The sequence below is a fragment of the Eptatretus burgeri genome, chromosome 6, assembly GCF_056783735.1.
Source record: "Eptatretus burgeri isolate ZD-2024b chromosome 6, Ebu_testis_v1, whole genome shotgun sequence".
Lineage (NCBI taxonomy): Eukaryota > Metazoa > Chordata > Myxini > Myxiniformes > Myxinidae > Eptatretus > Eptatretus burgeri.
Genome location: NC_140966.1, coordinates 36,608,679 through 36,631,130, shown reverse-complemented (window position 1 = coordinate 36,631,130; position 22,452 = coordinate 36,608,679). Strand labels below are relative to the sequence as shown.

At 41.8% G+C, this 22,452-nt stretch overlaps 1 protein-coding gene across 7 annotated transcripts in view; it reads right to left on the bottom strand.

Annotated features, from left to right (window-relative positions):
* Positions 1-22,452, bottom strand: part of LOC147024542 (transcriptional enhancer factor TEF-1-like) — a 364,156-nt gene that overhangs the window by 43,111 nt on the left and 298,593 nt on the right. For all 7 annotated transcript variants that reach the window (XM_085884568.1, XM_085884569.1, XM_085884572.1 and 4 more), the window contains 2 exons: positions 9,936-10,109; positions 6,798-6,938 (listed from right to left, as the gene is read on the bottom strand). In XM_085884568.1, coding sequence (XP_085740694.1) covers positions 6,798-6,938; positions 9,936-10,109 — 315 coding nt within the window. The remainder of the gene's footprint in view (positions 1-6,797; positions 6,939-9,935; positions 10,110-22,452) is intronic.

The window sequence follows — 22,452 nt, the reverse complement described above, 5'->3', positions numbered from 1 at the left end:
ATTCTTCTTCACCCTCTGGTGAGTTCTAAGACATCCACCGGCAACATCAAGGATGGTGGTCTTGAAGGCACTCCACAACTCTTCAGGATTTTCCAAAGCACACAGACCCACCAAATCCCCACTCAGCCTGTTTGCAAACTCCTCAGCAACCCTTTCATCCTTGAGCTTGCCATCATCCAGCCGAGGCTGGGATTGTACCATCCTCCCGGATTTAAGCTGCAACTTTAGAGTGGCTACAACAAGCATGTGGTCGGTCTTGAGGAACTGAGCACTCCGGTAGACCCTGCAGTTCTGGATCATCCTCCAGCGACCATCAATGAGCATATGGTCAATCTCCTTTGCCACACCGCCAGCATTGGAATACCAAGTTCAGCAATGAGCCTGTGGCACTGAAACCATGAACCAGCCACTCTCAGTCCAAGACTTCTTGCAAAGTCAAGGAACTTAGTGCTATTCTGGTTCACAGTTCCAGACCCATGGGGACCAACACATACCTCATAACCATCCGTATCAGTTCCATTTGATGCATTGAAATCCCCCAAGACGAGAAGACTTTCTTGGCTGGGGCACTGATCAACCACAGACAGCATGGCATAGAATGCGTCCTTCACGGGGAGATCACTCGCCTTAGTCGTCAGAGCATTTACGGAGACCAGGGAAACGACACCCAAGGAGTGACGAATCCTTAGTCTCACAATATGCTTGTTGAGCGGTTCCCTCAATTACCATTGGAGTCAGCTTATTGGACACAGTTACAGCAACTGCTTGGGCATGTTAACCATCACAGTGACCAGACCAATAGTAGGTACGTAGTAGGACCGGACCACCCACCATGATCTCACCACGATCCGGTGAGAGAACCTCAGAATGTGCTATAATGTTCAAACGCTTGAGCTCAGATGATAACAGACAGGTGATCATCCTCTCTTAGTGATAGGACATTCCAGGCACGCACCTGAAGGGACCACCTCAGGTTAACCGAACGAGACTGCCGTCTGGTGGACGACACCTCAGAACCACCCCAACACACACGATTGCAATTTGACCTGGGAAGGTTACCCCATGGTTTTCCGCCTATCATCCAAGAGTGGGGGTCCTGAAGACTTTTCCCCAATCACGTCATTCAGTGAGCTGCCCTGTGGAGGGCAGCTGCACATGAGGTACTCCCACGAAGTGGGTTTTCAATTTTCTTTGCGTTTTTCTTGTGTTTTGTGGAGTGAAGGATTTTATGGTGGCTGAAGTGCAAATCCTGCCACCAACCTCCTTAAAAAAAGGAACCCAACTGCAGGAGGATGTCCATAGACACAGTTGGGCATAAAATATGGATGGCCGTTGGCTCACAAGGAGTTCCCCCCCCCCTTTGACAGGTTTTGTTATTAATCCTGCTGGGTGTCCATGTCATACACCCTCCTCTCCGGGAAACTTTGTGGGGGAGACAGTTTAGTCACTGACAACCCGACCATGAAACAGGTTGGTACAGCTTTGCATGGCACTGTATCAAGACACATATCGAATATGGCCTGACCTGACAATATGATGTATATTTCCCTTGGAAACATACCGGTGTGCCTTTGCACAATGAAAGAGTTGGAGAACTTTCTAAACTCACCTGAAAAGCTGATAGCTTACAGATCCTCATACTGGAAAACTCCTGAGGCGGCGTGAATTGGTGCAAGGCCCGAAGGTTCGTAGATGGGCACATTCTCCCAAACCTTTGACCATCGCTGCCAGTGAATGGACTTTGAACTTTGTGGGATTACCTCGTGTGAACATAGCAGGTTTGGTGATATATTTAATGGATGTCTGCAATCGGAAATACGATGCCGTCATAACTAACATTCAATCATAATTCCCAGAGGAAGACTCTATATCTGGTTTGGTTGCTTCTTAACACTGATGGGAAGGTCATATCTGGGGCTTGCCAATGCACAGGGTAAGTTTAAAATGATGATATTTAAACTTAATCATGTTTGGGAGGAGTGGGGTGTGAGTGGGAGCTGTATGGGCTGTGAGAACCGTTATAAACGTATAAATTTTGTATGGCCCAGGGCCACGAGATAAATTATACCAGATTAAAAAAAAATCTCTTGGTAAAAAGAGAAGCATCCATCCGTGTGTGTGTGTGTTATATCTACTGCCACCACTCACTTGTACTTACAGGAAATGGTACAAACCGGCACCCTTCCATCCACGGACATTTCTCGTATATCTTATATTTCCATGAGTCCGATTTTCATTTAGGAAAATCAATTGCACTGGTCTGCGTCATTTCAGAGGTCTAGGTTTTCTCAACGGTTCTTATATATTATTTGCATGCTGAATTTCGAAAGGTATCTCATTTCGCTCAAACAGGTCAAGTTTTTAATGCTATCTCAATTTTAAGGAAAAACATAATCAAAATTTTTGTTTTTATAATTAGCATTTTTAAAATTCAAAATCAGACTTACATTGACAGAAAATGTACAAACTATATATAAAACGACACACAAGTACTGTTAATGTGAAATTCAACATAAAAAAAGACGAAGGAAAACAGGGACTGTGGAGCGACTGAAGTTGGGTGTTGCCAGAAACAACGATTTATCTATATTTTTCTGAAATTGAAATGAAAGTAATTGAGAAGACACTTTCTTCCACATTAAGTGTACTTGTGTGTCATTATATGTATAGTTTGTACATTTTCTGTGAATGTAAGTCTGATTTTGAATTTTAAAAATGCTAATTTAAAAAACAAAAATTTTGATTTTTTTTTTTTCCTTAAAATTGAGATAAAAAAAACGACCTGATTGAGCGAAATTAGATACATTTCTGAATTCAGCATGCAAAAAACATATGGGAACCGTTGAGAAAACCTAGACCTCTGAAAAAATATTTCAAATGCAGCCCAGTGTTATGGTTAACCATTTTGAAATTGCCACTCTTTCATCTAAAATTCTAAATACTGAAAATTATGTTTAAAAGACAATGTGAATTAGATTAGTCCAGAGCGATGGCAAGTTAAAACTGCCCGGTGAGGAGAACCAAGTTAGTGAAAAAATACACATAGCGCATGCACAAAAGGCCTCATTCGTATTCATACGTCATTTTGAAAGTCATGTATTACGTTAGACACTTCTCTTCCATGAGGCTATGCTTTTTGGACAAAAAAGTGCAAATACCTCTTTTCGCATCTTTTTCGTTTCGGTACAGAGCAGAAATACTTTAGTGCACAACACAAACACCTCAAAATTCAGCACAGGTACACTTTCACGAGCACAATGTAACAGCACAACCACTTATATATGTCACACATGAAGTCAAGTTAACAGCATAAAGGCAAAAACCTCAAACAAACCTGCATATACAGCACAAACATCCTGCTACACAGTAAACGTAAGGTCTGATAGGGGAAATATAATTGCAAAGTGTATCCAGTGTTTAACTTCTGTGTAACTTCAGTATAACTTCAGTATAACTTCAGTATAACATTAGTATAAAGCACGGATATTGTGGTAGACACTACGCGTTGACATAAATTACCAAAGTCAGAAAGTAAGTTTATCGTATTTTGTCTGCATTTATGAAACATAAAACTTTCACCACTGTATGTACCGACTCCTTTTGTACGGAACTAGCCATGCCTACCCGTCGCTTCCCTGATGGGTTTAATCAACAGTACTTCACAAACACATGTTGCATATTTATCTGAGTCTCGATGAGTATGTAAAATGAAGTGAAACATGTGAGAAAAGGATCTTTTATAACACGTAGTTATTGTTGTTGCTGCTGTCGCTGCTGCTATCGTGGTTGTGGCTGTGCCTGTTTGTGTGCTCTTTCTATGTACTATTATATATTTTTCTATTGGCGAGAAGTATTACTATATTTAATCTTGTGTACTCCTTCTATGTCCTTCACGCTATATTCTAAAGGGTTCATGCTATCGTGCTGTTACAATCGCCGGGTGCTGGTTTTAAAACAGGCAACTTTATGATTTCACGGATACAAATTTTCATTCCAAGTGCATCAATTATTAAGTCTGGTGTTGGCTTCATGGTTAGGGTGGTGGGCTTGGGATCTGAGGGTCCTGAGTTCGAAATCCTGCTTGGTCATTGAATTATTACCAGGTGGGGTTGACTCAGCCTGTCATTCAAACCTTCTGAAGTCAGCAAAATGAGTACCAGCTTGCTGGGATGATTGAGCCATTTGAGTATCCTGTGTCAGAGTGGTGACCCATCCAGGATTGCGCCCAATATCCCAGGAGACTTCTTTGGCAGCACTAACACTGTCCAGAGTAAGGTCCCAATGGATTTGGATTTTTTGGATATCAATTATTAGCTTTCTAACAGTACCATTTTTACTATTCTATGACAGCGAAAACCCTTTAGAATAAAAGCATGATGTGTACACACACACACACACACACACACACACACACACACACACACACACACACACACACACACACACACACACACACACACACACACACACACACACACACACACACACACACACACACACACACACACACACACACTTTTCCTTTTAGTTATCGAATATGTTAAGTTGCATGTCTGATCTACTAGCATTCACTCAATAAATTTTAAATCTCGTTTTTTTTCATTAATATCACCCACAAAAACATTCTGATAGCAACATGCTGATGTGAAAACGAGACAACATATGGTCAGCAGACAGATACATCCAAATCTAATTTAATCTTGCAGATGACAAATTACAGCTCACAGATCTAAGACTAAGTTGGACAGCTAAATCACAGCACTGCCTGTTGTTAGGAGGCTTGCCCAAAATCCTTTGTCAAATTTCCATAGGTGACAATTATTTACGATCAAACGGAAGACCAACTACTGCATTCGAGTCTTCAGAAGGGCCACAAATAAATAAAGAGCAAATGTGATGTGATGATAGTCTGATCTGGGTACCCACAGTCATATGCTGTTGTTGTCGTTGCATCCAAATGATATGTAAGACAGAGGACAAAAATTACCCCCGTGTGGGGGTGACGGTCATCTCTATAATGTCTTTTACTATCATAAATCGATGAACTGTTGCCAGATATCTCCTAAAATGACAGAGGAGATAGGTTTTCAAAATGGCGACTTTCACAACTTTCGTGACCGCGTGACCTTGACCCTGACCTCGAATATGGGAAAAAATATGTCGTTGGGTATCACTCATCGACCTCTACCGACATACCAAATTTCATCAAGATCGGAAGTAAAAAGTTTTCTTTGTACCGGGAGGTGTTTTTGACCATCTTCCAGGTTACGTGGAGGCCAAACGGGACGGAAATTCAAAAATCTGTCCAGTTAGATACAAGATAATATTTTTTACTATCATAATCAATAAACAGTTGCCGAATATCTTGTAGAATGGCAGACAAGATAGGTTTTGAAAATGGCGATTTTTATAACTTACGTGACCTCGTGACCTTGACCCTGACCTTGAACCCGGACAAAAGTTATACCGTTGTGCAACACTCATCGACCTCTACCCACATACTAAGTTTCACCAAGATCGGAAAGAAAAATTGTTGACGGACGGACGGACATTTGGTCCAGCTTTATTAGGTCATCTCGGTAGAGATGACCTAAAAATACAGACCCGTATATTTTCCTTGGCTTTCCATTTCCAACTGGAACGGCACTCGGCGAGCGCATACCTCTGCCAGGCTGAACAGTTTATGTTTTGTCCGGATTTGGATCCACCAAAAGCTAATAAATTCATCCTTGTCAAACACCCAACTTGCCCACCAAATTTCATTTGAATCTGGATCTTCACCAAAATTGAATCAATTCGTCCTTGTCACACACCCAACCTGTCCACCAAGTTTCGTTTGAATCCGTTCATAACTTTTTGAGATATCCTGCACACAAGCAAACAGACAGACAGCGGTGAAAACATTACCTCTGCTCTGTCCATCGCAGATGGTGGAGGTAATAAATGAGGTACACGTAACAAGCAAGTATTCACTAAGTAATGTTGTTCTCTTACCAAAGTCAGATTGATAGGTGGGATATTAGTCAGCATCCCTTCATGGCACAACTAATTGCATATTGAAATTGAACACAGCTTTCTTCTGGCCTGATGTTTTGGTTTTTACTTGCTTTTGCATTACACCAGAGTAAAGGTGAGACAAGGTGCCCCCAACCCTCCCTGTACAACCCATTAGAATCTATCGATTTTAATTTTTTTTTATTACGTTTCACTTATTTATATTAAAATTACTATAGCTGTAAAATGTTAAATAAACAGCTCGTTTTGATCGCTCATTCTTGATTTATCGGAATTATTGATCTGCTTTCAGAATGCAAGCACAATCAATCCATTTTGTCAAATATATAAAGCTCTTTCACAATCCACTTCATCAAATATACAGAGCTTATATTTATTACATCTGCATGTGGGATGCACCCCAGTATCTGCTTGCAGTCTGCAAACATGCCCCACTAGTACAAACACACAATTAGCTTGTCTTAACCAGAATGGGGACGATGAACCCTTGTGCCACACAAAATAATAAAATCTTGTATTCTGGTCAATCTTCATAATTTTGTGTTCACAAAAGTGATATAATTATCTTTGCAATTTTTCACCAACCCAAGAACCCTTTTCCCCCTCCAAAAAACAAAAGGATTAATTTAGTTAGTGCAATGCTGTGGAAATCAAACAAATTTTTTGCTTAATTTAAAAGGTTCTGTGTGGGGATTGAATTTTATAAAATCTGCTGTAGATGGTACCATCACGGATTTTTCACTATATCATTAATATAGATTGAAGCGATTCTTTCCACCTACCTCCACTTTTTCAACCACCTGCTTGCCAAAGGAGCACACTTTGGTAGAGCATGTGATTATCATGTTCTCATGGCTCTCATACTGGCTTGTCACACCATAGAAAGCTCCTGTGTCCTCCTGGGTACTTGTGTTGAGGTCTGCCTGTGGGGTGTGGAATAATGAGGCGAATGATACAGACAAACCATGAAATCCAGGTGAGATGTCAGTAATAGCCTTAGAGCATAATTATCCTCCATTTATTGGTAAAAGGTAATTGTCTTTGCTCACAATCAAATAATAAGAATTCGGGTTTAAATGTTTCAATTAAAAGGTTGAATTTATATTTAAAGATTCCCTGAAAAATTAAGTGGATTTTAAAAGTAGTGTGTAAAAGAAAAATAAGTCAAGGAAGAAAAAAAACAAAAAACGAAGTGACTGTCTGTCCATCTTGTGTTTCAAAGAATAAATAACAGCAATCTCACAAACAAATTAATTGGAATTGCAGCATTAATCTTGCAGGGGGGCTGTTCATATAATGGAAGTGTATCTTACTATTGCATTTGTTGAGAACACATTTATGTTTGAAATTTTGTTCGGTAACCATGTAATATATTGAGATGGATGAATCTATACCACTTTTTCAACCAATATCAGTGGTGTGGTTCAGACTATTATTGGTGTGGTTCAGACTAAAACACATTGTTTGGTACAATGGCAGATGTCCACTCGGTCGTGTCCATTTTTACCTGCGACATGTCGCAGGTCGACAAGAGTACCGTGATGCAGTTGTTGTGGTTCGAGTTTAGGGGTTGATTTTTGAAATGTGCACCTATAGGTCGGACAGCTGCTGGACCACACCCACATCGGTTGCTTGACTCCACCCACCATCTCACCCAGTCAAAATTATATGGCCGCCATCTTGGTTCTCTGGTGGGCCTAACACATTCGGCCCGTCGGCCTCTGCCGATTATACACTGTCCAAGTTTGGTGTGTCTGATTTACATTGGCTTTGTTTGGGTCGAGTGTTAATCACAATAAGCGATTGCAAAATAAAATCTAATCATATGTTGAACAATAGTGAGGTTTCATCAAGCTCATCAGAATGCACGGTACGTCGGAATGCTGAATTACTAAAAAAATAGAATAAAAATAGTGTTACGCAGTTTCTGAACGACCCCATATTGGAGTGGGAGAGCGGAAGAGTGGGAGAGGATGAGAGGGACACCTACACACACACACACACACACACACACACACACACACACACACACACACACACACACACACACACACACACACACACACACAAAGGTAAATCCACGTGTTCGGAATCACGATGAATCTTATCTATCGAATCTTATTCATTCACATGGAAACACGGCACAAGGTTAATGAGACAGATTCGAGAATGTAATCTAATTAATACACCAGGGGGTTGACTCAGCCTGTCATCCTTCCGAGGTTGGGAAAATGACTACCAGTGTACTGGGCCGGTGTATACCCCGGTTAAAATAGGTGTACCATATCCCTGTGTCGTAAGAGGCGACCAGGGTTGCGTCAGGAAGGGCATCCGGCGTAAAACATGTGCCAAATCACTATGCGGATCATGCGGATGATCCGCTGTGGCGACCCCTAAAAGGGAGCAGCCGAAAGAAGAAGAAGAAGATTCGAGAATGTAATCTGAGCCGTGGGTAATGCTTTCACCACATAGACTCGGTAATTATTTTATTCTCAGACCCAGCTTTCACCATATAGACTCGTGGGACATGAGCAAGGATGAGGGAGTTGAGTGGACAGAGGAGGCTATATATATATATATATATATATATATATATATATATATATATATATATATATATATATATATATATATATATATATATATATATATATATATATATATATATATATATATATATATATTTTGTGTCGCAGGTTGTGACAAAAGTGCGGTCATTCTTGTGTTGTTTGTCACTTACAAACCCGTGCGGCGTACCTAATGTTTTAAAATCTATAGAATGTATTAGTGTTCTCATAATAATGAGTTTCCGTATTTTATTGTAAGTGTATACTTTTTGAACTTGTCACATTGAACCCTGTGCTATGGCTCGTGTATTGTTTCCTTGTGCTAAATAACACAGCTGTTTCTTTACTGGTTTAGCCATGCCATCAAACACAGTCCATGCTGTGATTTGCACACACAATACTAACAATTTTGCATCTCCCTTAATGATTGTGTTTTCTGTATGTTCTCCATACTGTATTTATCATACGAATCTATGTTCAGTCGACCTTGTCGTGTACAGAAATAAAATAAAACAATTAATAAATTTGATCACATTAACATTGATATTTGTAAATGTTAATGGTTCATGGGATTTTATTGTGTATATTTTTTATTCTTCGTTTTTACCTCTGCCGCCGAAGGTGGATGGAGGTTATGTTTTCACCCCTGTCTGTCTGTGAACGGGATAACTCAAAAACTTATGGATGGATTTGGATGAAATTTGGTGGCAAGGTTGGGTGTATGACAAGGACGAAACGATTCTATTTTGTTGAAGATCCAGATCTGCTTATGAGAATTTTTAAAGTGATTCTTCACCATTGAGATATAGGGCTAAAACTGACATATCGCAGGATATCTCAAAAAGTTATGGACAGATTCAGACAAAACTTGTTGGACACATTAAAAATAACAAGAAAAACAACTAGGAACAAGAACACTGTTGCTGCCTCAAGTGATTAGTGTCATAAGGTTAAACCAAGTATTTTTCCAAGGTCAGTGGAAAAAAATTGAGTGGTTTCTGGATCAAACAATGTTTTAATTGAAAATGATGGTTCATTTTAACACAAATTCCTTAGTAAGATGTAGAAACTAAATCGCATAACATGCGGAAATATACCACTGGCAAGCAAAGTGGGGGAAAGATGTTTCCCCAGTGGCTGCACCTAAGGGCTCTCTGGCTGATGGTCCATCAGGCATTTGAAAATGTGAAACATTCAGTCAGTAACTGAACAAAAGGAGTGGGGAGACTCTAAAATGCTGCACAAGAGGCAATGATGAAGTGAAGTAAAATTCATTGAGATTACCAATAGCAATAGCTAAGTACTACAGAATGGTTTCCAACAAGTGCACATTAAGGAGCGTGTTACACACACCCAGAACTTGACGAGGAAGAAGGAGTTTTGTGGACCTTTGTCATACAGTTCTTTGAGGCCACCTTTCTTTTCAGGAAACTTGTCGTATATCTGACGGATGTCGACAGCCTCCAGCAGTGGATCTGCATAGCTCATACTAGACTGACTGATGTGGACGAACAGGTGCTTGTTGTACTGTGGGAGTGCAAAAAAGAGGTACATTTGAGGCATGGGCAAAGTTCAACTAAGCTTTATTATTATTATTTTAAAGATATCAATGCTCATGGAAGACCAGGTGACGGGGTTGAGTGGCCACCACGAGAAAATGCATTGAGTCACAACATGCAGGGCCAATCAGTTGTCACTGAAAATACATCAAAACAGGGATAATCTTTATTCTCAGTGAAGTGTACGAAACACTGTTTCTTGGACTATTTAAACTCTTATAAATCTATACGAATGTGGTGTTTTGACATTAATTTTTCAGAAAATATGCATCAATGCTAAGTCAGGGATTTATTTCTCTGAGAATAGTAGACCGATCAAAGCAATCTTGGAAATTTTGGAAAAATATTGGCTTGTGTATGTTGGCATTTGTTTTATTCCATTGATCATTTTACACTTTGCAAGTCTTGTAACTGATGTATCTCGACACAAATTATGTAAAAGGACAAATATGGAAGCAGTCAATCCTGTTTCTGGAGTACTCCACATGTGGTTTTTGGACAAAACCCAGTGAAAATGCATTTCCCAAATAGTCTAAATTCCAGCCAGGCCAGAAAATTTCCCAAATAGTCTCTATGCTTTCGCCGGTCAAATTTCCTTGGCCAACTGCCCAGCAGTAGCACAGGCTGCCATGCTTCCAATGTCTACTGGCCCTCAATGACCAGGCATGAACAAAATACTGGACAATGGGACATTTGAGTAAGAAGACTTGAGGGGGATAAAGAGATCCTAACAGTACCAGTAATGTAGACCAACACCAAGAAGGGCAGTGAAAGAGCAAAGAACAATCTCCATATGTTGGAACAATAGAACTACATAGAAATGGAGTATCATACAGGTTTGCAAAGCTTCTGTGTGAAAGAGAGAGAAGAGAAGATAATTTATGTCAGTAATGAGGTTCATTAAAGAGCAGAACAACAGGACAACATAACAGAAAAATTTACTCGACAGTAACACAGCAAGCCGATAACAAATCACAGCAAATGGAAAATAAATTGAAAAGTAGGGTGAGAAGAGCAGTCTCAGTAAGTGGAGTAAACTCAGTTGTAGACATAGTCGACACCACAAGGTGGCAGTAGGCAGCAGCCTTGAAATTTTGGAGGCAAGAGCTTGTGACAACAGATCAACAAAGACAATTCTTGAGGTGAAAAAAGCGAGGCAAATTAAACAATTGAATCGAGTGCAGATTCAGGCAGCGCATGTGAAACCTGGGAGGGGCATGAACTGGATGGAGATGTAAAAGGGCATGAGATCAGAATAGAACCGGTAAAAAAGTGATTTACATAAGACTATTATTTTGTATGCAGTCTGCTGCTGCTGGTTGCATCATTTCTGGAAGCATGACTGTGCTGCTGATGCAGTACCCCCTGTTTCCAGTACACTGGTACTCATTTTGCCAACCTCAGAAGGATGACAGGTTGAGTCAACCCACCTGGTGTTATTTAACAGCACAAACAGGGGCGCAAACTCAAAACCCTAAGATATTAAGCCAGCGACCTTAACTATAAAGCCAACACCAGGCTTACTATATAAGACTGAGGGGTGTCAATATTTTTTAAAAAGCAAAATATTTTGGGAAAAATTCACATGAATTTGAGCATAAACAGAGGAAAAAATAAATTGTAATAAAGGAGTAGAAAGACAATGTGAAAGTAAATATAAAGACTGATAAACATTATTCTGGAACCAGACACTGGCCAACCGCTGCATAGCTCTGTTATTTCTCTGTTTTTGCAACTCAAAGATTTACCCCACAATTCAAAGCAGGAGGATATTAACAGCGTTCAGGGGAGAAAACAGTTTAGGTTGGGATTTTTGGCATTCACTTTGACCCGTTAGCATGGTTCAAACGCTTCAGAGAAAAAGTGATGAAGGAAAATTGCAGTCACAATTCCGAATGACAACAAGGAAATCCAAAGTATGCAATTTCGAGTTACAATGCATCTTGGAATGTAATAAAGTCAGACGAGACACCTGAACTGTATCAAGGATGGCTGGATGTGCCTCCTGATTGGACTGGCACGGCTAGGAACTGAATAGATTAATTCTGGTTTGTGTTTATATACTTTGAGGTATCTCAGGAAATCAAGTTGCAAAATAGTTTTGTTTTACTCTTAGCGGTGACAGACTAAGTTGGACGATCTGCAGTCAATCACAATTAATGTATACTTTAAGCTCATTTTTCACTGTGTTTACCTTTGCAATTCAATTCCTTGCGAGGAATTACAAGGAAATTTTGCACAGGAGGACACCATTCGGCCCATCATGCCTGCGCCACACCAATACCAGATTTTAATATATCTGTCAATACCCCTTCCCTTCACGTACAGCCTTTTGGCTGCTCCACTGGTACTTATTTCACTGACCTCAGAAGGATGACAGGCTGAGTCAACCCCTGGTGTTAATTCAGTGGCCAACGGGGCTTGAACTCAGGACCCGAGGATCCCAAGCCACCACCCTAACCGCTAAGCCAACAACAGGTTACATACCTGTTCCAATTTTCAGAACCCATCATATCCCACTTACTGAATGAAGAAACCTTTCATGTGACCTTATCAGCATATGAACCAGTTTTTAAAATACTCGTCTAATAATTTTTTTTTATAAAGCATTGCATTGATTTGATCCAAATAATTTTAAAGCAATATATGTATTTGTATATTGTAATCAGTAAAAAATAGTATGGTAGATAAAAACATTAGAAAGGAAATAACTTGCACCAAAAACTTTAACATTTTCACGCTCACGCTGACGCTGATGCTCACGCTCACGCTGGGGGTATCGCTATAGCTCTCTGTTCTTCGAACAGGCGAGCTAAAAACGACTTGTAATCAAGTGTTAGTGAGAAATTCACTTGAAAGATTTCAAATGATTCCCCTGTCATTTTTCTTCAAAAAAGTTGTTTCAGGGGAAATATGTGAAAGTTCACATGAACGTAGCTTTCAGACTCAATATGATAATACTCAAGCTCCATTTGACATTCACCAGAATATTTAACCAGATCGATTATGTATTCATTGGGTTATCAATGGGGTATGTGATTCAATAAAGAAGGAACAGTGTTAGAGTTGAGTCTACTTGGTTCGAGTCGGAGTCGTGTGGTCTGAATCTGAGTGCAGCAGTCCCGAATCCGAGTACTTGGCATTTCGAGTCCAAGTCCGAATCCTGGACGAAGTATGTCTTTGAATGTGTCAAAAAAAAATCGATTTGTGTTCATGTATTTTGTAAATGAAGACAGTTAAATATCAAAATCAACTAACAGTGTAACATGTTACATGCATCCGGATTTTACTCCATATTAGGCCCTCTTCCTGTAGTTTTCTCATTATTTTCGGACTGCAATGTTTCTGAGATTTTAATTTGAATTTATTGTCAACTGTCACGGTTATGAAAGTCCAAAACAGCATCACACAAACAGCTCAAATTGTAGACATAAATCGTTAAAAAACGGATTTTCAGTCTGCGAGACATTCTTAAAATATTGCCTGCAAGTTAGTTAAAATATTGCCTGCAAGTTAGTTAAAATATTGCTTGCAAATTAGTTAAAATATTGCCTGCAAGTTAGTTAAAATATTGCCTGCAAGTTAGTTAAAATATTGCCTGCAAGTTAGTTAAAATATTGCTTGCAAGTTAGTTAAAATAGTGCTTGCAAGTTAGTTAAAATATTGCCTGCAAGTTAGTTAAAATATTGCCTGCAAGTTAGTTAAAATATTGCTTGCAAGTTAGTTAAAATATTGCCTGCAAGTTAGTTAAAATATTGCCTTCAAGTTAGTTAAAATATTGCCTGCAAGTTAGTTAAAATATTGCCTGCAAGTTAGTTAAAATATTGCCTGCAAGTAAGATAATTGTGCTACTTTTCAAGTTTTCATAAATATGTCTAAATTTTATTTCTAAATCGAAACAATTTCAACAAACGAATTAACGTTTTATGTATTCATATGCAGGCTTTGGCTGCTTGGCTGCATCATTTTCTGGGGGCACTGCTGTGCCACTGATGCAATACCCACTGTTACCAGTATGCTGGTACTAATTTCACCAACCTCAGAAGGACAGCAGGCTGAGTTAACCTACCTGGTGTCAATTCAACAGCGTGACAAAGGCTTGAATTCAAGACCATGAGATCTTAAGCCTGCCACCCTAACCATTAAGCCAACGCCAAACTTAACTAATTTATTAATTTCAATGAACAAATGAATGGACGAATGAAAATTAAGCTTGGGGTGACCGGTTGCTACTTGCTGCCAAGCATAGCTTCATTGCATTTTAGAAAGATCAGTTTGCATCGAGTGTCTGCTCCTAGCCTTGCTTGATGAGGGCACATGATAAGGCCTTCTCTTGAAAACACACTTTCCATTGGGAATAGAGGAAATCTTTGGAACTTCCCCTTATAAACCATTGGCAATTACAGATCAGTTACCACCATGAAAAACGACTGCCTTTTACACCACCTTATATCAAATGTTTGATTACCGTTTCATAGTTTAATAATGTTTAGTTATATAATATACTAGTGTGGATCGGCTCGCTACACTCGCCTCTCCACACGTCGTTGCAGAGATTGACGTCACAGATTTGCTGTGTTGGCATGATTTACACCAATCATAATACAAACATTTCTTTTCTACAAATTTATTTGAAATATATTTGTGATATAAGAAGGTTCAACTGGTCTAAATGGTCAAGGATTGAAGCTGTTTAATCTGTCTGAAGGGTGTAAGGGGTCTTAATGGTGTTAACGTCGAAGGGGTCTAAAGGGAATTTTGGGTCTTCAAGGTCTAAAGGGTCTTTTGGGTCTTCAAGGTCTAAAGGGTCTTTTGGGTCTTCAGTCTCTTTTAGGGTCTTCCAGGTTTTGGGGGTCTTGGGGTGTTTTGGGTCTTCGGGTCTTTTGGGGTCTTAAGGGTCTTCTTGCTGCTGTGCACTAAAAGTTTTACTGCACACTTATTATTTCGACTGTCCCCGAAAAGTTTTATTGCACAATAAATTTTGCCAGACTTTAGCCGGAGTTGAGCCGAGTCTGAGTGCTTGGCATTCAGAGTCCGAGTCCTGAAGAGTCGAGTTTGTGTCTAAGTCCACCAAAAAGTGGACTCAAGTCCTACATCACTGAGAAGAATCCCAGCAAAAGAAACATAGAGAAGATCCATCTGTCTCCTTCCATTAGTGCTTTGTACGCTCACCCCCCAAGCTTCATCAAAATGGGATGATGTGCCACCCCCTCCACCACATTTATAGAAAAAAAATTATAAATTCACAGTTTCAAAACATACCTGGGCCACAAGTGTGCTTTACTGACCCAGGTCTTCAGTCAAAGTCCTTGGCATCATCCCTTTTCGGCCCTTCAACCTCGATCCGGTCAGCTAAGGTGGCCCAGCAGAGGCCCTTATGCCTCCACATGCAGAAAGTACACTTGGATGAATATGTACCTCTACCCCCACTTAGCGAGAACACAAATTACAACAACAAAACAGCAGCTTCCCCTCCCAGAATCCACAGTACCAAAAATATATACTGAAGCAACCAACCAACCACCCAACCTTACAACTTGCACCACTCAACAGCAAAACACACAAAGCATGTGCAGAAACAACCACACACACAAGCAAAAAAAACAAAAACACAATCAACCAACTCGCCTCATAACATACACTGCTCAAATGAAGAACCATGCCACACATGTCTCCATATTGGTTCACGAAAAAATATTTTCACGAAAAATATGTGACCACTGTATTCGTTATTGTTGTGTGTCTGTCTGTCTGTATGTCTGTCTGTCTGTCCCGAGCATAGCTCCGTGGGTTTTGATCCGATCCTGATGAAATTTTGGTGGGAGGTTTATATCATGATGTAGTTGTGTTTTCCTGAAAATGGGCGTGGTCCGCCCATTATGAGTGGAGCCATGCCCAAAAAACATGTGTTTTTAGGGGGTAGCAGATTTAAATTTGCATCTTCTCTGAGGGGGTTTGTCGAATCTGACAAGGGTTTCGGTATTTGATTAGCCCAATGGCACCTGCAGAGCCCCACGGAGCTCGATTTTTCATTTTCGTCCCAAGGTCAAGGTCACAAGGTCACGAACTTAGAAAATTGCGATTTTGACATAAAAAAATTCTTCTCCGAGGGGTTTGTCGAATCTGGCAGGGGTTTCGGTATTTGGTAAGCCCAATGGCACCTGCATAGCCCCATGGAGCTCGATTTTTTATTTTCGTCCCAAGGTCAAGGTCACAAGGTCATGAACTTAGAAAATTTTGAATTTTGACATAAAAATCAGACGACCGCCCAAACTTTGAGAGCTAGGATGACAATATTTTTTATGCATAACCTTGAGGTCATTCCCCACCTAAAGTCTTGAAACCATTTTTCTCTATCTCAAACATCTTGCTGGGGAGCGGGGGCCCAAGATCAAAGGGCGCCCCAAACTATAACTTTTTGAATTACTGTTTCGGAGTGATTTTACTTTATACGATTCGAAAGATCTCGCTTTTACGAGCATTTTGATACCAACATCATCCAAATCGGACCACTACAACCTGTGATATGGCCACTGGAAGATTGTGGGTCAACCGGGGGCGCCCAAATTTGGGGGGGGGGCCCTAACTTGGGCCCTGATTGGCCACCCAGGTCTGAAAATTGACACATAATGTTTTACCGTGGATACAAACACTTGCACAAAAAAGAGTGAAATCTAAGACTATGTGTCAAAATTTCGCTGAAAAATGTGTACACTTGACATGGAACGCCCCACTAGGGAGCGTCTGTCCTGGGAGCCCAGCGACCAAGTTGTCTGTCAGTGCTCCTTTTGTACTCAGCGGACCTGGTACTACCATTCTGCGTTGGTTTTAGCCATTCCGCTGTTCGGTTGAGCTAGCGCAACCAAAGGATCCCAAACTAGGGAGCATCTGTCCTGGGGGCCCAGCGACCAAGTTGTCTGTCAGTGCTCCTTTTGTACTCAGGGGACCTGGTACTACCATTCTGCATTGGTTTTAGCCGTTCGGCTGTTCGGTTGAGCGAGCGTGATTTTTGCGGCATCTAATTAGCGTCTGTCACCGGTATTCCAGTGGCGAAATCGTCTGTCATTGTTTATACCATGTTACAAGCTATACAAATAATATCAGAAACCTACTTGGGGCCGTTCCACTGCCAGGTTGAGCTTGCGCTGATTATGCAATACGGATATTGACCACAGAATGTCAACCCAGCAGCAGTGTCCCGGCAGACGCAGAGTTCTGAGGTGAGAATATCATCTGGCATCTTACCATGAGGACAGCAATTGTTCCCCTCTTCGGTTGAGCTAAGCCCCGCGGGCTCCCAGTATAATATACATACATACATATATATATATATATATATATATATATATATATATATATATATACATATATATATATATATATATATATATATTTATATATATATATATATATATATATATATATATATACACACACATACATACATATATACATACATACATACTTATTAATGCATTTCAATAAAATAGACATTATCAAAGCTTTTCGACTTGCACTCCTCAGAATCCAACCGCAGGCAAATTAAGAAGTAGCACCAAAGTCTCGTTTATAAAGTTACAATGTAATGTCCTCAACGTTGATTGGTTGAGAAAAAGAAAGGATGGGATTATCTGATTGGTGGAACCATAGAGCATCATGAATAATGAGTGGATGGAAATGAACCCTCATGAGTAATCATGAGGTGGAGATGAATCACCAAAGTACGATGGAAACACAATGCGAATTATCTGAGGGTGGTGGTGATTTTCACAGTGACTCAATGTTGACTGTGGTAGAGTTATCACACAGTCAAGCCATCATAGTCAAATAGATATAAAGTTCAGACAAATTATTTCTGTCGACAAAGAATAGGATTGGTTGACCTGATGAATGTGACCTCCATTGCATGAAGGTGAGCTAAACTGTGTCCTCTACTCAGGATTTTAAAGCAGCCAATACGATATTGCTCTGCATACTGAGGATTATTCAGTAAATGGTAACCAATTACAGGGGCACAAGGAATAGTTGTCATACTATGAACATTCTTACAAGCCCGAGTTGGTTGACATTATTCGGATGACTGACCCTGTCTGATCCCCAAAGGGACGTGTTGTTCAATGCGATCCTTCAATCTCAAAGATGTGCGGCCCACATACCGAGCATCACACTGGCACTGAAATTCGTAAATATATAATCTTACTTCTATGAGAGGTGGACAGAACATCTTTTTGGACTGATGGAAGCAACCGATGGGTGGTGAAAATCACTCATGGTTGAACAGCATAGTAAGAATGGGACACTGTTTGATCTGTTTTTCAAACCGGAGTTTTTATTTTTTATTATTTTTCAAACTTTTTCAAACCTAAAGTTTTTCAAACTTTGCCTTTCCACGCTACACGTAGGTATACCGGACATTTACCAGGTCCAATTATAGGATTCCTTGGTGGGTTCATTAGTTTGTGTATATATATATATATATATATATATATATATATATATATATATATATATATATATATATATACACACATATATCTTCTTCTTCTTTCGGCTGCTCCCGTTAGGGGTCGCCACAGCGGATCATCCGTATGATCCGCATAGTGATTTGGCACATGTTTTACGCCGGATGCCCTTCCTGACGCAACCCTGGTCGCCTCTTACGACACAGGGATATGGTACACCTATTTTAACCGGGGTATACACCGGCCCAGTACACTGGTACTCACTTCGCCGACCTCGGAAGGATGACAGGCTGAGTCAACCCCCTGGTGTATTAATTCAGTGGCCCAGCGGGGCTTGAACTCAGGACCATTTGGATCCCAAGCCGCTGCCCTAACCACTGCGCCAACACCAGGCTTTATATATATATACATATATATATATATATATATATATATATATACATACATATACATACATATATAGATATTGTTGTGGAATTCGCGCCCGTCCGGCGTGCGAACGACCGCGTCTAACCAATAGCGGTCGCATCGCCCACCGAACGGACAATCCAGTCGTGACTTTCTGGAAAAATGCCAGAAACCAGTCACGGGTGGGTTTTTAATCCCACCACAACCTTGTCCGTACTCGACCCGCGCTACAGGGTCTGATCGCCAAATTTTCGACTTACCTAATTATTCGCGCGGGTAGGTGACCGAGAGGTTGTTCCTCAATGGGATTGCTTAGAAACGAGCCGCTTAAGCAGCTCACTTCCTTTTGGGATAACCGAGAGGGGTATTATCGCGCAGTCCCTTTGGACCCGATCACTTTACCGGCTATTTAAAAACCAACTATATTCCGAGTGCAAGATGGGGCAGTTCAATGAGGGAATGGATGCAACGAACAGGTTTACATTCACACAAGGATATTTATTATAATAAAGCATGTATGCAATTAAACAAGGCAAAACACATATGCAATTATACAAGCAACAAAAGCATGACAAAAGAACTACAACCGTCTACTTATTATGTAGTCACTTGCACTTAACAGCAGTTCCTACTGATTATATGGGCCCACGGACACACGTACGCACACACACACACCCAATAAATGATGGCAGAGGCCTTTAATAATGAGCTCCAGCTCGAAGACAGGTGAGCTGAAACCCAGAGCCTATCTCGAACCTCTCCACCTCGTGTGGTCTTCAAGTTGTTCGGACCCGGGCTCCAGCGAGAGCGAGCTGGATCCAATCGCCGTGAGCTGCGATCCTTCCCGAGCTCCTGCGAATCCTCCTGCGTTTCTCAAAACGTGCTGGTGAGACGAGGCGCCGATCCTTCCCGTCGATGCGTCGCTTCCCGAGGAACCACCTCCAAGAAGAGGTCGATGAGTCGCACCAAGCCGGGAACCAAAATGGAGAACAAAGAGCTCCACAAACCAAGAAGTAGAAGAAGAAGAAGCCACCATTTGCAGCTCGAGCCGAGCGACCGGCTTAGCCTCCTTCCAAACAGGGCAGCTTGAAGCAAAAAGCTTCCGAAGGCCTCAACACTAACGGAAGCCAAGCAGGACCGGATGGTCTGCTAAACGGCTAGTCTCTGCTCCCTTCTCCAACTCTGCCCTCTCCAACTCTGCCCTCTCCAACTCTGCCCTCTCCAACTCTGCCCTCTCCAACTCTGCCCTCTCCAACTCTCCCCACGAACAAAAGAAAAAGATCTCCTCTTATCCTTCTCCTGCCCTTCCCCCGATCCTGGCGTGACTCATGCCCTCATGCTCCATCCCCCGCTCAGCCACGGGTGGGAGGGAGTTGTTGACATCATGAGTCACGGGATGGCAGGGTGGTTCTTGCTCTTCGCAGAAGAGGGGGAGGGATGTCTCCATTGTTCGTTCCCTAACTATTAAATCGATCCGCAGCGCATCTAATCGAATTCTGAACATTTCAACAATGAAAGGTGAGTTATCTAGGGAACAAGCACTTATTGACATAGCTGACTAAAGGAAGGTGTATGTTGTGTGCAATCGAATTCCAAATTCGTAACACTACCCCCTCCCCTTTTCACAGACTCGTCCCGAGTCGTCAAATTTTCGTGTGACCAGCATGTGTAAGTTTTCTCCTAATACGTTCTATCTTCGGATCCCTGAGTGCGACATTTCTTTATACGTGTCCCAAAAATAAATAACCTAATGCGCTGCGTAACTAACTAAACAAACTCTCAGATTCATTCGGACAACTTAACTAAAATTGCCAGCGCTAAAACAAATATGCAGGTGAGGTTCCACGTATTTACAATTTTCACTCAACTTATCCATTACTTAACCATGGCTCAGGACATTTGATCTGTGAAAGGGAAAAGGTAAGAGTCATTACAAAGTCATGGGTGCAGGGGAGTGGATGGAGATGGAAGCAAAAACAAATGAGCATGATGGATGCACGGGCTGCCTGCAGCGCAGTCCTTGCAAAACTGGATGTTCCTGGCGCACATGGTGATGGATGGACACAGGAGAAAACGCAAACAAGGGCTAGCAGGCATGGGGTCATGGCAGAGGCAGGCAAACGAGGCATGGCAAGGCAAGTCCATGCAGAACAGGCAGCTGCAGCACAACAGGCCGGCAGGTGAAGCTGGCCGGCCTCTGGTGTGGTTCCATCAGGTCTGGAGGGAGTGCGGTGGTGCCGGCCGCTTTGAAGGCGGGCTCGGACCTGGCCTACTGTCTCCCCCCACTCTATTGCCTTTGCCTGTCTCTGTCCATACCCACTGCCTTAATTTTCCACAAAACACAACAAAATTTAGCCCCTCTTTATTTTTATTGTTTTATTTCCCTTTTATAATTGTCTCCGTAACCCCCTTTATCGTCATTGTCCTGCTAACCTATCCTGTTAACCTAGCCTACTCCCAACCCCTACGTTCCCTCTCTGGAGGGGAATAGGGAGAGACTGGCGTCCTGTCTCGAGGCCCAACAAAGCCTCAGAATGGCCTCCTCAGAGTTCAGCGATCTACCAAGGTGGGTCCAGCGGCCTACAAGGAGCGAAGGGATGGATGGTGCGAAGGGGTACATATCCTATCTCCCTTAACATTCATCAACCTGAAACTACCCCGGGGCTTTCCAAAACGCCTCACACTTTTAAACTATCGGTTCAAAAACCATGATTCCCGTCGCTTGTGTTGGTGTCCATTATAAATTTGGGTCTTGCCCTCAAATTTTCATTCGTGCCCTCGCACAATTTCCTGGCTGGGCAGCGTGGCTCCACTGGCAGGAACTCCCCCTCTGCCGAACTCTAACCATGGCACCTCCAGGCCCGCAGGCTGCCTCTGAGCCTAGCTGCTCCCAACAACGCGGGGGGGTTGCCCTCTCTGGCATTGCCCCCCTCCGATGCCCACGTGGCGTGTTGATGCCCCGGGTCCCTTTCCGAGGGTCGCCCGTGCCCACTACACTGCCCCCGTGGCATTCTGGCACTAAGAGTCCCGTTTCCGACGGGTCGACCATGCCCACTACACTATCCCAGCCCCTCTTGGGCCCTTGGCCTACTCTGGCCGACTAGTCCGGTGCCCGGGGTGCCCACTAAACAAATACTCAACTTTCCACAGCTGCGCCCCCAGCCGGTCCATGAACTCTTGCACCCCTCCAAACGGGTTTCGTGCCTTCTTTCGACACCAACAAAACGACCTCCTTTTAATAAATTTGAATGACCCACAAGCTAACATTAAACTGACTCTGGGTCACTTGGGTGGGAATCACTCCTCCCCCCAACCAGTCATTCGCAGCATGCATACCACATTCGCTCCACTCACACACTTTGGCCCGATGTCCCACACACTTTCCATTTTACAACTCACACCAACACTCTCTACTGCCATCCTTCTAACGAAATCCACTGA